The sequence below is a fragment of the Centroberyx affinis genome, unplaced genomic scaffold (assembly GCF_046629955.1).
Source record: "Centroberyx affinis isolate AG114_WGS23_722 - 3 ecotype Tasmania unplaced genomic scaffold, CSIRO-AGI_Caff_v1 ptg001726l_1, whole genome shotgun sequence".
Lineage (NCBI taxonomy): Eukaryota > Metazoa > Chordata > Actinopteri > Beryciformes > Berycidae > Centroberyx > Centroberyx affinis.
Window position 1 is genome coordinate 268,353 of NW_027280133.1, and position 14,121 is coordinate 282,473.

General features: G+C 42.9%; 1 protein-coding gene across 1 annotated transcript in view; it reads right to left on the minus strand.

The window, feature by feature from the left end:
- ankrd11 (ankyrin repeat domain 11) overlaps nt 1-14,121 on the minus strand; it is a 108,119-nt gene that overhangs the window by 25,557 nt on the left and 68,441 nt on the right. The window contains exon 3 of the mRNA XM_071528789.1: nt 1,385-1,530. Within this exon, the coding sequence (XP_071384890.1) occupies nt 1,385-1,471 (87 nt within the window). The 5' untranslated portion in view covers nt 1,472-1,530. The remainder of the gene's footprint in view (nt 1-1,384; nt 1,531-14,121) is intronic.

Genomic DNA, 14,121 nt, shown 5'->3' on the forward strand with positions numbered 1-14,121 from the left:
GACATTAAAAGTAAGTAGCTTAGCTTAAATGCTAAATTGAAAAAAACATTAGACCTGTCGATCAAATCCCAGCTACACTGAAAAAAATATGCCCTGCTTTCTACTCAAACCCCAGGGAGACAAACATCAGACATATACATACACCACTAGTTCACCCTTGTGGATCTGAGAATTTATTGATCACCTCATCAGTCTATCTGCATGGAGCCTAACAAGGCTCTGCAACTGTATGTTGCGTATGAGGACGCAAACAAAACTACCATCCAATGGAACAAAAATAAACACCATTAGCACACTAATCAAAGCTTGTCTACCTTCTGAGATGAGTGTCAATGCCTCACTGTGCAAAACGTATAAGCACTCTGCAGCAGGTAACAGCACTGAACCAAGGCTCTACATCAAACATCCAGCGAAACATTAGGCTAATTCAGCGGTATCTATCTGGCATAGATCCACTTCCAAATGCACCCAATAGCCCATACAGACATTTCACACCTGCACAAGATACATATAAGGAGCTGCAGTTGGCTGAAAAATTAAGTGATGATACTGATATAGGTTATTATTATTTTTAATAATCCAGAGCCTGACACAAGGTGGGACACTAAGAAAGATGTATGCTGATGTTAATCTGCTACAACATAGTCCAGAGCAAGGTAAATTCTATTTTTGATCAGTGTGTATGTACATTGTAGCATCAGCTGACAGTGGAGACTCCAGACCATGGTCATAAGGAATCATGCGCAGGAGCACGGTGGCTAATTGCCAGTTGCACGCGGACTACCATGGAGCAGCTTAATGACGGAATAATGCTTTTTACAGTGTTATGAGAACAACCATGCAGCTCGTGGGTCCTGCCACTGTTGATGAATGCATAGAAGCAGGACTGTAGTGATGTGTGTCTATTTTGAGTGTTGCTCTGAGAAGGTGCATGTATAATTTCATGATGCAAGTATATGCATTTTGTATCTGTGTGAGGGTTCTTCTGTGTTCAGGCATTTTTTTCTTCTCACACCATTAATCCATGCAGAAGAAATTCTCACTTTGCTTTGCCCCCACCACAGGGAGGTGAGAGTGCAGGATCAGCTAGGAGGGCAGATGCTTTCTGTCGCAGGGCCTTGCACCCGGGCTTTCCAGCTGAAGGATGTCTACCTGCCACTCTGCTGCCCATTTTGGCATTTATTTTAGCTAACAGTCCTTTAGAGAGTGACGTACAATTGTGGATCAGAGGTAGCGGTTCAGTGTCTCGCTCAAGGACACACGGCTATTGATTCTGGAATCATATATGCAAACCTTTGGCTATGGGACAGTGTGTGTGTGTGTGTGTGTGTGTGTGTGTGTGTGTGTGTGCGTGTGCGTGTGCGTGTGTGTGTGTCAATCTTACCTTCTTCCCACCCTGCTTCTCCACCATGTCGGTGCTGAGTGGGAAGTGGTCCAGCTGGGGGGTTTTAGAACCCCCACCTTTGGGCATCGTTCAGCTCTCCCCACGCCAAGCTTCATTCACGCTGCCATTGCATCGTCATCGACCGTCTAGGACAAAGAGAGAAACAAGAGGTGGTGGGGGGGGGGTTAGCACCTGGCCACTCTGCTTCTTTGAAAACACATTTCCGCACTGCCACACAATGCAGCCATTAGCGGTACATCAAGTACTCTATTTTCAACAATTACACCCCTGCTCTGGTGAGAGAGCAGTGAGGACAGCAGTCTAGGGTGCAGCTACAGCAGGCTACTGCTCATCTGCTCTCCCTGCCAAAACCCAGTGAGCGAGAAAGGTCTAGCCATACAGCTTGAAACATGGTTGTTAGTCTCTGCGACATCAGAATCTAAAGAAAGATAAACTACATTCAGGCAAAACAACAGAGGCACATTACTCATATCGGCTTACACTATGACTACAGAAGTCTAACAGTGGAATCTAGGAATGGGGGCAGGACAAACTATGTTAGATATTGCGTAAGCCCAGTGTTGTGGGATAGTGAGAGATCTGGGAACAGCTGAAGAATGTCTTCAGAGACGTGACTGGCACGTCTCAACAAAAACTATGAACACCTATTTTCCTCCATAGCTAGCCACCCCTTGTTACTGAGGGGTTTACCCCATATCCTACTCATGGAATCCCTACCCGAACCAGCTGTGTAGCTGTACCATACCCTTCCTACAGCAACAGCTACAAATCTATCTGGTATGATTGATTTGATTGTGAACTGTTGAACCTGGAGCTCTGTACAGTTGAATGTGCTCTGTACTCTATGTACTGTGCTGCAGGACTACAGCCCTGTGTACTTTACTATCCACTAGGGCTGAAAGATATTGACAAAAAAGATATAATTTCAATTATTTGACAGAATATTCCAATTGGGATTTAAATTACGATTGCCAATTGAGTATTTCTTGTCATACATTTTTTTAGAACTTAAAGAGTAAATAAATAAATAAATAAAATAGATGTCAGTATGCAGGATTTACTGAGGTTGAGCATGATGAAAGGTTTTGATTCATGGACCAGAGATTACCCGGAGCTCTATAACACTTTGAGCAGAAATCCATTTTGGACGCCCCTGTCTCTTAAGCAATTCATTGCAGCCTCTGTTATTTTTTGGAAATTGTAGAAGTTCATATTGCGATCTCCATGTATTTTTTGATTAATTGTTCAGCTCTACTATCCACTCTCTTTCTTCATGCAGATAGGTCTTGTGCTCCACGGGACCATGAATAAATCATACATTCAGTCCTCAGTTCTCTCCTCTATATAATGCACTTTCCCCTCTGTTGGGTTATGTGCGTATAAGTGTGTACATTTGAGTTTGAGCATGCTTGTGATTGAGTGAGTGAACAGATGAGACCAGGGCTGCCTCCTTTTTCCACTACTCCGGGACGCTGGCACTCCTCTCCTCCCTGGCGCCACTGCCATCTCCCCATCCCCCCATCCTCCTTCCCTCTGCAGTTCTCCTATTCAAAGACTGCTATTTATATCCCTCCAGTCAAGTCAGTCAAGTCAGTCAGTCAGCCAGCCAGCCAGCCAACCAGAGAGGCACACAACTACAGAGGATGTACCGCTCCCCTTTTACTGGTATATGGAAAGACAGACGCAGCAAACCACAAACCCCTTCACTTCTCCTCTCCTCAGGCCCCTCTGCGCGCAACCCCCCCCACACCCACCTCACACCACACCACACAGAGTGGCAGGAAGGTCGACTACTCAGAAATAAACAAATCATGCAGTAACACACCTCAAACTGGGTCAACTAGGCTTCTAGAACAATAATCTCTGCACTATTTTGGGACCCACTACGACGGGCGGTTATAGCAACATCAGGGCATCACACTGACATACGACTTACAGGAAAATGACGTGTGCGAGCAGACACACAAGGGCGCACACAGGGGGAGGAAACCCTGTTCAAAAACACAAGCCTCATTTCCTCTGTAATTCCATCCCAATCAAAGGATACATAACATCTGCTAACAGTGTGTGTCTGCGTGTATGTGTGTGTTTCACTCAGAGTGAAGCGTTGTTGCCAACAAAGTGTTGATTCATTCCATATGAGTGTTTGTGCGCATGCATGAGTTTGTATGCCTACAGTAGAGACCGAGGCCCAGCCTAACACTGGATCCGGCTGCTTCCGCTTCAACACAGAGCACAACAATCACACACTCCCATACCCACACTCCCTCCCCTTCTCTAACTCTCTCGCTCTCCCTCTCCTCTTTCTCTCTCCATCCCTGTAAACAAGTCATGTGTGTGCAGTCTGTCCACTCTCCCTCCGGGCTCCTGGGATCTCTCTCCGCCTCCCTGGAAACACGGTCGGCACACCATACTGCTTTAATAGGGCTGTTTTCTGCATACACCCAATTCACAACATACTCACAGTAGCTAGTTGAGAGCATCTGAAGTAGGCTAATTTTCTAGCCCACGATTGCTGGACAGAGAGGGAAAGATTAAGCCCAGGCTAGTTCTGTCAGTCTTCCACTATGAGCTGGTCAACAGTGACCCACGACCTTTCCTTGGCTGTCAGTACGGATGTATTTACTGACACTGTCACTCAATTTTGCTGTTTAGAAATGGGAGGGTGAAAAAATAGACATGCAGTTCATAAAATAACACAGCGTATAACTGGGTCACGTCTGATTTTAAGCTCTAGTTTGACTTGCTTGTGATTATGCCCTTGTGGTAAAATCTACTCCATCAGACCCAACCAATACAATCCCAGCCAACACACAAGACTGCTGTCTGCCTCCTTGCCAACAAGCAAGCAAGCAGATATACAATTCAAAATAAAAATTAAATAGAATAAAACAAAATTAAATGAAACCAAATGAAAGATAGGGATGATAGAAGGAGTAAATGAAAAAGAACACAAATGCATTGAAATCCAATGCATCCAATGCAATCAATGAAAGAGGAGTTGGATCAGCCCTAATTAATAGGGCTGAGTGGAAAAACGTATGTTATTTTTTCTGACTCAGAATCAACCCTGATAGATACTTGTAACCCCCATTGGTTTCATTTTTTAGACTCTGCTCCAGTAGGTGTCCCTCTAGCAATAATTTAACTGCAGGCTCAAGACGTATGGAAGTTGCACTATACTGTATATCTGTTCAATATTAATTGTAGGTGCCATTAAGCCAGCAAGAGCTAATCTAAAGGCAGATGTAAGGGCACATTTCAGATTTAAAAAACAGAAAGGAGCAACTTCAACTGTAAGCTTTGCCTTTCAGTATTAAAATACTGTGGTAACACAACAAATTTACACCTGCCTAGACATTCGTCTGATGTTTTCCCAACAGCATGCCGTTAAATCTTTCGGAACTAAGCCTGTTTATTAGCGTGCATATGTAATTTCAACTAACAAAGAGTTGTTCATTTTACAGTGTGTATGTTTACATGTTATTACAAGTTATTTCAGTGCACTACAGCATGCACAATTCTGCATAGTTCACATTTAAATAGCCTAATAAAGAGGAATGGAAATATTAATCAGTTTTTGCAAACAGACAACTAGGCCCATTTATTGAAAAAACACAACAAAGCCCACTTTATACATTTCAGAACAACATAAGCAACTCAAAAGCAGGAGTGACACCAGTTTGAGTGATGGTACAGGCCATATTGGTAACTGACTGACTTATGAAGCCACACAGGGGTGTGCATATCCAAAAACTACAAATGTTACACCAAGGTGAAATATTGCTTTCAGAGCCTGTGATTTACCCCAGGTGTCCTGTGTGAGGCTGAAATAAACATGCGATTCAGGCCATGAATGCATGTCAGTGAGACTTATGCTCTGGGGGGGGTCACACATTACTGGTAAATTAATGTTTTCTACATGGTGAGTTGGGTCTATACATACCCTTCAGGAATATAAGTCATACATCATAAGGTTACACACATGGGCTATTCATGCACAAGGAATTAATCACTCCACCGATATCATATAAAAGTCATGGTAAATCTTGTAGACCAGCAGACTGTTCTTAACAACCATCATTTGAAAAACCAAAAAGTAAGTTAAGGAACTTTCTTCAATTGCTGACAGATGAACTTTCATTAATAACAAAAAAAAAATAGAGTAGCTTACTGACAGCATGTTGTCGGGCTGTTGACAATTTAAGCACTGGCATCAGGTCTGCTACCTGTCCTGACAACACTCATGCCCAGATGCCAGAAATAACAGAGGTATGGGAAGAGAACTGTTGTGCTCAGACGCCTTGTGCATGACGTCAGCCAAGTTAGACTTTGCCACAGAAGAGATGATTGCAGGGAGGAGAGGAGTAGCGAGAGGTAGGCCACAGAAGCAATCTCTCCCTACTGGAGGACAGGTGTTGCCAGCACTATTCTCCATCCTCTCCCTCACGCACACACATAAATACACACACACACACACTCAACATTCTGCCTCTGTCCCATCACTCCTTTTTCTCTCCATCCTCCTGTAGCATCCTCTCTATCCTCTGAGCCACTCCCTCTGCGGTCAGACAGAGGCCAACACTTCAGCATATTGCAGCATGCTGTGTGCACACTCACTCATAGATGCACTCGCGCACGCATACATGCATGCACACACGCATATGTGCATAGGCACATGTGCTAGGAATGGTATAATAACAACCTGCTTGATTCGGGAAGCACATGTAAACTAGGTTGACTTTGAAAAACTAAAGGCAACTGTGTCTAATATTATTTCCGTGGTAAAGTGGTGAAATTGTCATGTAAAACGAGCATTGACTGTTTGATACACCATTTAAAAAAATATTTCAGCAATTAGAATTACTTGGCTATGATACTCGGCTGTATGCAGCTAACTTTGCAGCTAGTAGCTAAGCTAACTAGCAGTAGCCTCCTTCACAAGCTTGCAGATTCAGAAATGCCACCTCAGTCTCCATAAAACTAGTGGATGTGGCAGTGGATTTATTCTTTTTAAAGCAGGGGAAGTTATTTCTGCATCCTGCCTTCTGTCCCAAAAGAGTGGAACAGTGATGTGAGCTGACCTGCCTTCATGAGGGCTACATAAATAATGCTGATATTAACTGCTGATATTAGTGTAATATCTTGGGATGTTTTTGTTTTTTATTATTTCTGAATACCTGCCAACTGTACCATCTACAAACCTAAGATGGTGGAATTTTTAACTTGAGCTTGAGTCTTCCAAAAAATAAACTTGGATAGCAAAAATGTTATACTTGTATTGACATATGGAACTGTGACCTCAAAACTGGGGTACATACCGACCTGTAGGTATTGTGAATAATTGCACCATTACATTCAGTCTTATTTAGATATGAGCACACACACACAATACGGAGATATGTGTACACACGTACACACTGCTGAGGAGAGGTGAATGTGCAGGTGGAGAGATAAAAAGCAGTTGTTTGCCCCACCCCCATGCCACTCCTAACTTATGGCTGTCATTGTACACACAAACACACACCTCAAATTTTCCACTCCGACAGCTGAACAACACAGCAGCTGCATGCAGGGAAGGGCATGTTGCTCTCTCCGTGTGTGTGTGCGTTGTGTGCATACTCCCCGTGCCTATTGCACAACCAGATACAAAAACAGCAGCACAGTCCCTGGCAGCCAGTCAGCTGCTAGCATGGTATTGGTTAACAGATATGCTATATGCTTCATTGTCGATTATTCTGTCAATTATTTTCTCGATTAATCGATTAGTTGTTTGGTCTATAAAATATCAGAAAATGGTGAAAAATGTCGATCAGTGTTTCCCAAAGCCCAAGATGACGTCCTCAAATGTCTTGTTTTGTCCACAACCCAAAGATATTCAGTTTACTGTTATAGAGGAGTAAAGAAACCAGAAAATATTCACATTTAAGAAGCTGGAATCAGAGAATTTTTACTTATTTTTCTTAAAAAATTACTCAAACCGATTAATCGATTATCAAAATAGTTGGCGATTAATTGAACAGTTGACAACTACTAATCGATTAATCGATTAATCGCTGCAGCTCTACTACACACAATATCATGAATGATGAAACCAATGTTATGTAGGTCTAAACCTCATCAAACCTCCCTGGAGTTTACCCATGTGAGCTTAATTATGGCCACTGGGCCATGATTTCAAAAGGAGAACCAAAGAGGGAGGTCTAGCGTCTTCTGTGTGTGTGCTTGTGCATGTGTCCGCCCAGCAGTGGCTGTGGCAGTCTACTGACATGCCATGTTGGAGTGTGGTGTATAGAGGGATAGCGACAGCAGCTAGCTAGCCTGTTTGGTGTGCAAATAAAGCCAGCCGGGCCCTGCTGCTGTATCCAGGCAACCACAGCCCAGCTCAGCGGCTCAGTCCCTGACCTGAGCCCATTCACTTCATTGTAAACCTGTGTAGAGAAAGGAGGAGGCCAACATACAAACGTGTACACACAACGTGCATGTGCACACACACAAACATGTGCAGGCACATACACATGCACAGAGTGTGGGCTTGTACTGTGTGTGTTTTGGAGACCTAGCTCATGTGTCTCGTATGCTAGTCTACAGAAGCTACATCAACAACTAGCCATTTATGATGAAGTTCTGTAATCCTAGTACATTTTTGGGGTGGAAAAAACAGTATTAAATCTCAATCTTGTCTTACTTCAGTCTTTTCTTAATTCATTAGGGCCTCATGCTCAGCTCTTTCTCAAAAAGATAAGCAGATGAGCAGCAGGTGATATACACAGACGACTGGAATTGACAAAATATATTTGAAATTTGAGAGAGTGCTGGGTGGGAGTGGTCCCATTACCCATAAGGCTCTAGGAGTGCAAAGAGGGAGGGAGGGAGAGAGAGAGGCGTGAGGTGTGGGGAGGAATCCAATCACTTGGTCTGATTTTCTATTCTGAGCACGCTCACTCTCCCCTACACCTCTCTGTTCCGTCCAATAACAGCTCAGTGCCTGCTGCCTGCCTGCCAGTCTGGTAAATCATGCTGTCTTTGCCAGTGACCTCGCTAAGATAGTGGCAGGCCTGTATATATATGCAGCTAGGCTGCAGGAAAGGCCAGAGACAATCTACTGCTTTTTGGCTTTCTCCTCTTCTCTCCCTCAGCTTCATCAGTGCTCCAACTCATTCTCATCTCTTCCCACTCCTTTCTGAGTACTTCTCTCTCATCTGCCTTTCTCTCCATTCTCAACATCTCTCTCTCTCTCACAGGCAAAAGCCTGACATTGCCACAATAATGTGCGCACGCACGCACGCACGCACACACACAGCTTGTTGCCTAGCAACTCAGGGATGAGACAGATGCAGGCCTATCAGAGAAGCTGGTGAGAGAGAGAGCGAGAGAGAGAGAAAACCTAGTGATAGAAGAGTGCTTCTGCATATCAACCTAAAGCAATGAGGATTCAATCAGTTTTTGCCCTTTAGATCACCTTCTGACAGAATAGACCTGTTTCCCCTCATTTACAACCTCCTATAACTCGTAGATGCTGACAGACTAAGATAGTGGACTTTTCTAACAGACACACTACCTAGGGGAGCACAATTAATAGTGGCACGCTGCAAAATATTCAATATGTTGATACAAGAAACGGTTTTGTTCCTCAAAACATTAAGACTAATTATTGTGATCAAAATATGTAGCAAAATAATCTTGATTATCATTTTAGCCACAATCGTGCAGCCCTACCACTACTACAAAAAACAAAAAAACAAAAAACCACCACAACAACAACAACAAAAAAAACATCAACATGCCGCTACAAACATCGGCTGAGGCCACATTATCTGCTCCAATTCTCTGGACAGCCCAGCCTTGTTTTCACAAGGCCCCCCCTCCCCCCGACTGACTGGTTGTCAAGAAGGACTGATGGGATGGAACTATTCAACAGCGTGTTTGGTAGACCCATCTCCCAAGCAGGGAATCTGCCCTAGCTGATTAGGATCACATTCATACAGCGCCAAGCAGAAACTTTTCAACACTGTAGCTAGCTAGTGAGACTTTATTTTGGGCTCTTTATGATGTAATTTAAGAAGATACTTTTAAAAAGGACACATCTTTAAAGGACACATTTTAAATTTTGTAGATCTATCCTTTCTACATTTGTCTTCTTACCAAATATTGCAAGCATCCCACACTGAAATCATTTGGCACAACCATAACTGTTTATCAGCGTATGTGTGTGTCTGCAGGCAAGTGTGCATGAGAGCACTCCTCTACTGTAACAGCTAGCTGGCTAGCCACCTCCAGTCTTCCTCTTAAGCCACACCCACACTAGGCAGACAGTTTAGGGTGTAAAAACAGCCGACTGGCTTTAAATCTCAGGTCAGAAACAGATGTCCACCAATACATTTTTATGAATGAATAATAAATACATCATCAAGTACTACTGAAATTTACAGCGATTCATGCCGCCTAGTATTGCCCTATTATAAAATAATTACAGGAAAAAAATGCATTTGAGTTCATTTATTCCCATGGTCAAATTATGAACATGCCAGTTTACAGTCTGCAATTCTAACCAGATTAAATTATTTGCGACCAGTGAATATATCTACTGAACAAACAAAACTAATAAAAAAGCGAAAAGGACTTCCCGGTCACATCTTTCAAAACAAAACTCTTATTGATAAATATGCAAATAAAACTGCAAACTTTTATTATCGAAAGACATTGTACAATCCATCTGCATGGTTGTACAATGCCATATTAGCACACCATGGAAATGATTCCTGTACAGAAAGAGATGTATATTAAGTGCATCCTTTGCTATAAAGCACTATGGGGAGCTATCTCACTAACTCCATACACTGCCCAAGTAGCCAATCAGTGCCATCTGCAGATCAGTAGGTATTACCACCACAGGTTCAAGCAGCATTTCGGCATTTTTACGTCAGGAGACATTTTTGTCCCGCTGGAGGAAAAAAGTTTTTATATTGCGCCAAAGCATGTCATTAAAGTATTGATATTGGGACAGCATCATTTGCCAAACCAAGAAAAAGTACTTGGGAACTGGGTCGGAGCTCATCCCGATAGTACACAAGTAAACGATGCTGTGAGGATATTGCTGCCGTCTCTGCCCACAGTTAGGCTTAGTTCTGCTTGTACTCTGTAGCTCAAAGGATACAATTTGGTGCCAACTTCAAATTGGGTGTCACACACTAAAAATTCCACACTGATGGGAGACTGACTGCGGATAGCTTACAGTGGGGCTAGCAAGTTTTTAGGCTTGCATCCTCAGAACTCTGAAGCGATCTGCCAGCGTAGTGGTGTAGCTGATTGGTCAGACAAGAGGACCCCAGGACGATAACAAACCTGAGCCACTTCCCTGAAGCTCCTTCCACAGTAACACACACCGGATCAGCGCACATAATGACAACAGCATCAACATCAAATGAACCAATGCAGACAAACCGGCCGAGACCATGTTCATGGTAGGTCAAAGCGCTTCACTTTATGTTCATGTTTTCGAGGAATAGTTTGCCTTCTGTTCATACTTCCCATGTCATGCTGTGTTCATGTGCATTGCTCCTGCATATTTGCACTCTGCAGAGCCTACAGAGGCACACTCATTTGTACCATCCATTGAACCCAACAGAACACTATAGTAATGATTTACCCCTTCTGATTTACAAATCAGAAGGGGTAAGGCCTCAAGATTGGCTCAGTAGGAAGACGCATGCATGCAAGCACACACACGTAAACATTAATACACAGCACAATGTAGAATTCCCTATATGATTGTAAGAGATCTGTCTGACAATGACATCTAAATCCATGCTGAACTGGGAGCGCTGACAGTGGAGGGATGTTTAGGGGCATCTCCCCTTGGTCTGGCAGCTCTACATAAGCCCTATGTTTTGCCAGTCAGAGACATCAATTTTCAAATTTGACCAAATCATCATTGAACAACAGCTCAAGGCAAGGAAATGATGTAGCCTATGGTCTATAAGGAAACCTCTCTCATCCTCCCCATGAAGCTTTCAGCACCATTTTCGCAATCTGTAATCAAAACAGCAGACACTTAGTCTACCAACTCAAGAAAGATCCAGTATTTTCTCGATGGTTCATAAGACTGTGCAGCCACATACATTAGCCTGTCAAAACTAACACTCAGATCAATGCATGACTGGGTGTTTTCTTGTGGCCCAGTTCAGCCAGGCTCAATATAGTGCTATAAGTAAAGCAAGAACTTAGATATAGCCCTACACAATTTTGCTTCAGCATAACTGCGGTTCCCCATATTACACAGTTTCTAAAATATGATAAGAAAACCAAAATATACTTTACTGATTCCTACTCACAACCTTACAATTAGGCTACACATTTCATGGAACTCAGCTGTATTCATCTTGTTGGCTGTAAAAAAAACAAAACTGAATTTACCATGGCATGAAATGGGCTACAGACAAGCAGAAATCCAAATGAAAACGGACACACTCACACACACTCACAGAGTCAACGCCATGTGTATCATTATTACCTGCTATATAGTAAATACCAGCTGTCGTGACTGCTGCTTTTATCATTTGATTAGCTTAAAAATAGGATAGTTTTCAAGCGATTGAAAACTATGACACCGTGTTCAAGTACTATTAAAAATGAGTGTTGATCAATATAACGACAATTGCCAGTATTTCCATCCATTTTTAAGTGTGGGAGGTTCTATAAGCAACAATAGTAAAGGGCCATTTCATGGATATTGATAAGACAAGCAAAAAGCCTATTTGTATAAAAGTACAGCAAAAATGCCAAAAAACAATCTAAACAAAAATGGGCAGAGATAATTCTCTCTGCCTATATTTGATAGTGTACAGCAGAGGGACGCAGGAAAGATTGGGGAGAGAGAGAAGGAGATGACATGCAACAAAGGTCCCAGCTCAGATTTGAACCGAGGATGTCACGGTTACATGGTACGCGCCTTCGCCAACTGAGCTTCCAGGACGCGGCTTCTGCCCATTATTTTGTGGGTGTACAATGTGTAAAATGTGTGCCTGATCAAGATCATTATGCTTGTGCAAGAGACTGACAGGGAAGATGAATGACTGAACGTGTGTGTGTGCCGTGCGCATGCTTGGGAGAAGATGAATGAGTGAGTGTATATGTGTACATGTACGTGTGTATGGTAGAGAGAGATGTGAGGCACGGTGACTGGAGCTGCATTAATTAAGGATTATGTGAGGAGGTAAAAATAAATGCAGAGCGGAGGGAGAAAGCCTTGCTGGATAATGAACAGAGCGAGAGGAAAGCAAGGGAGGAGAGGCAGAGAGGGTGGATGTGACCTTTCCAGAGATGAACACCAAAACAACGTCTCACACACGCGCATTTACATACACACACACATAGATGTGAGAACCGCCATCATCCAACTGGCGCCCCACTTTTGCAGCCGGTTCTGTGTGCCAGGATGGAGCTGCTGCTGACAAGCTACATGAGCACAATGTGCGAGAGACAGTCAGAGGGTCAGTACTAGAGGGCTATAGGCTTGAGCTGGGTGATACAAAAACAAATGTCAATGTCAATATTGTGAAGACATGTTGAGGAAAAACGGTTTGTGCTTTAATACTGTTGACAGTGGCCATAAAAATACATACACAATAATTGATAGTTTTTGCAAACTACATGTCAACGATTCCAGGCCTCTTTTACAGTGTAAGACAAATCTGCAACCCACATTTACCCCTCCCAAGATACAATTGCGTGTGTACTATAAGTAATTACTCAGTTGTTTTGCACTCCAGGGCCCAACTCAAACCTCACTCAAGTGCCAAAACATTTGACCTTAAAAATGTTATTGCAGTCAGAACTGCTTTTTGGTAAACCTAAACATAAAAAAGTGCCTGTTTGCACTTTTGAAAGTATACAGACTAAAATTCTGATCAAAATTTTGCTTAATAACCTCATTGGTTTCATATGAGTGCCAGGCCGTTCAGATTAAATTGATGTATAACAATCGTTTTTGACAGCTATTTGAGAATGCTTCCTGCTGGTTTCGGTCATGATGTACCTGGATTGGACAGGCATCTCGAGGCCTGCACAGGGCTACAATCGTCCCGTCACACACATTCCACCCCTCTTGCACCAGGCCTGGTTTGTTCTTGTACATTATGGTTAAAGTAGATCAGCTCCCCACAAATGACACTGAACAGGCTGTGTGCAGGGCTACAGTGTCATTCCCCTTTGCATGAAGACATCTTTGTTTGGTCGATGTTTGGTAGATGCCCTAGATGCGAGGGCATCTAGATCCAGTCTCTCTCACTCCACTGCTAACCTCTTTACATTTCTGACCACCACTTTTGGGGCTACCCACCTCAGATTTGCAATCAAAATCTCACGCTGCAGCTTACTCCCTTTCAATTTTGGTGTCACTTGACAAATTTGTTATTCATAGTATAATGACAGTTAAACAGGACATGTGGCCAGTGATTAAGCAGGAAACCAGTGATTCTGAGGGAAGAATGTTTTATTTAGGCAAAGTCTACTGAAAAAACACAATAAATATAAAGCCTCAGTGTCTGTTTCAAATTCAGTTATTGCTCTACCTTAGCCTAGTGGGACCAGGTGTCACATACTATGAAGACACTGATACTACTGGTGATGAGCTCTAAACTAAACACTAAAGCACTAAACACACAATACCAAACAACTGTGCTTCTGGACACACTGCTTTCTGTCATCACACAGGG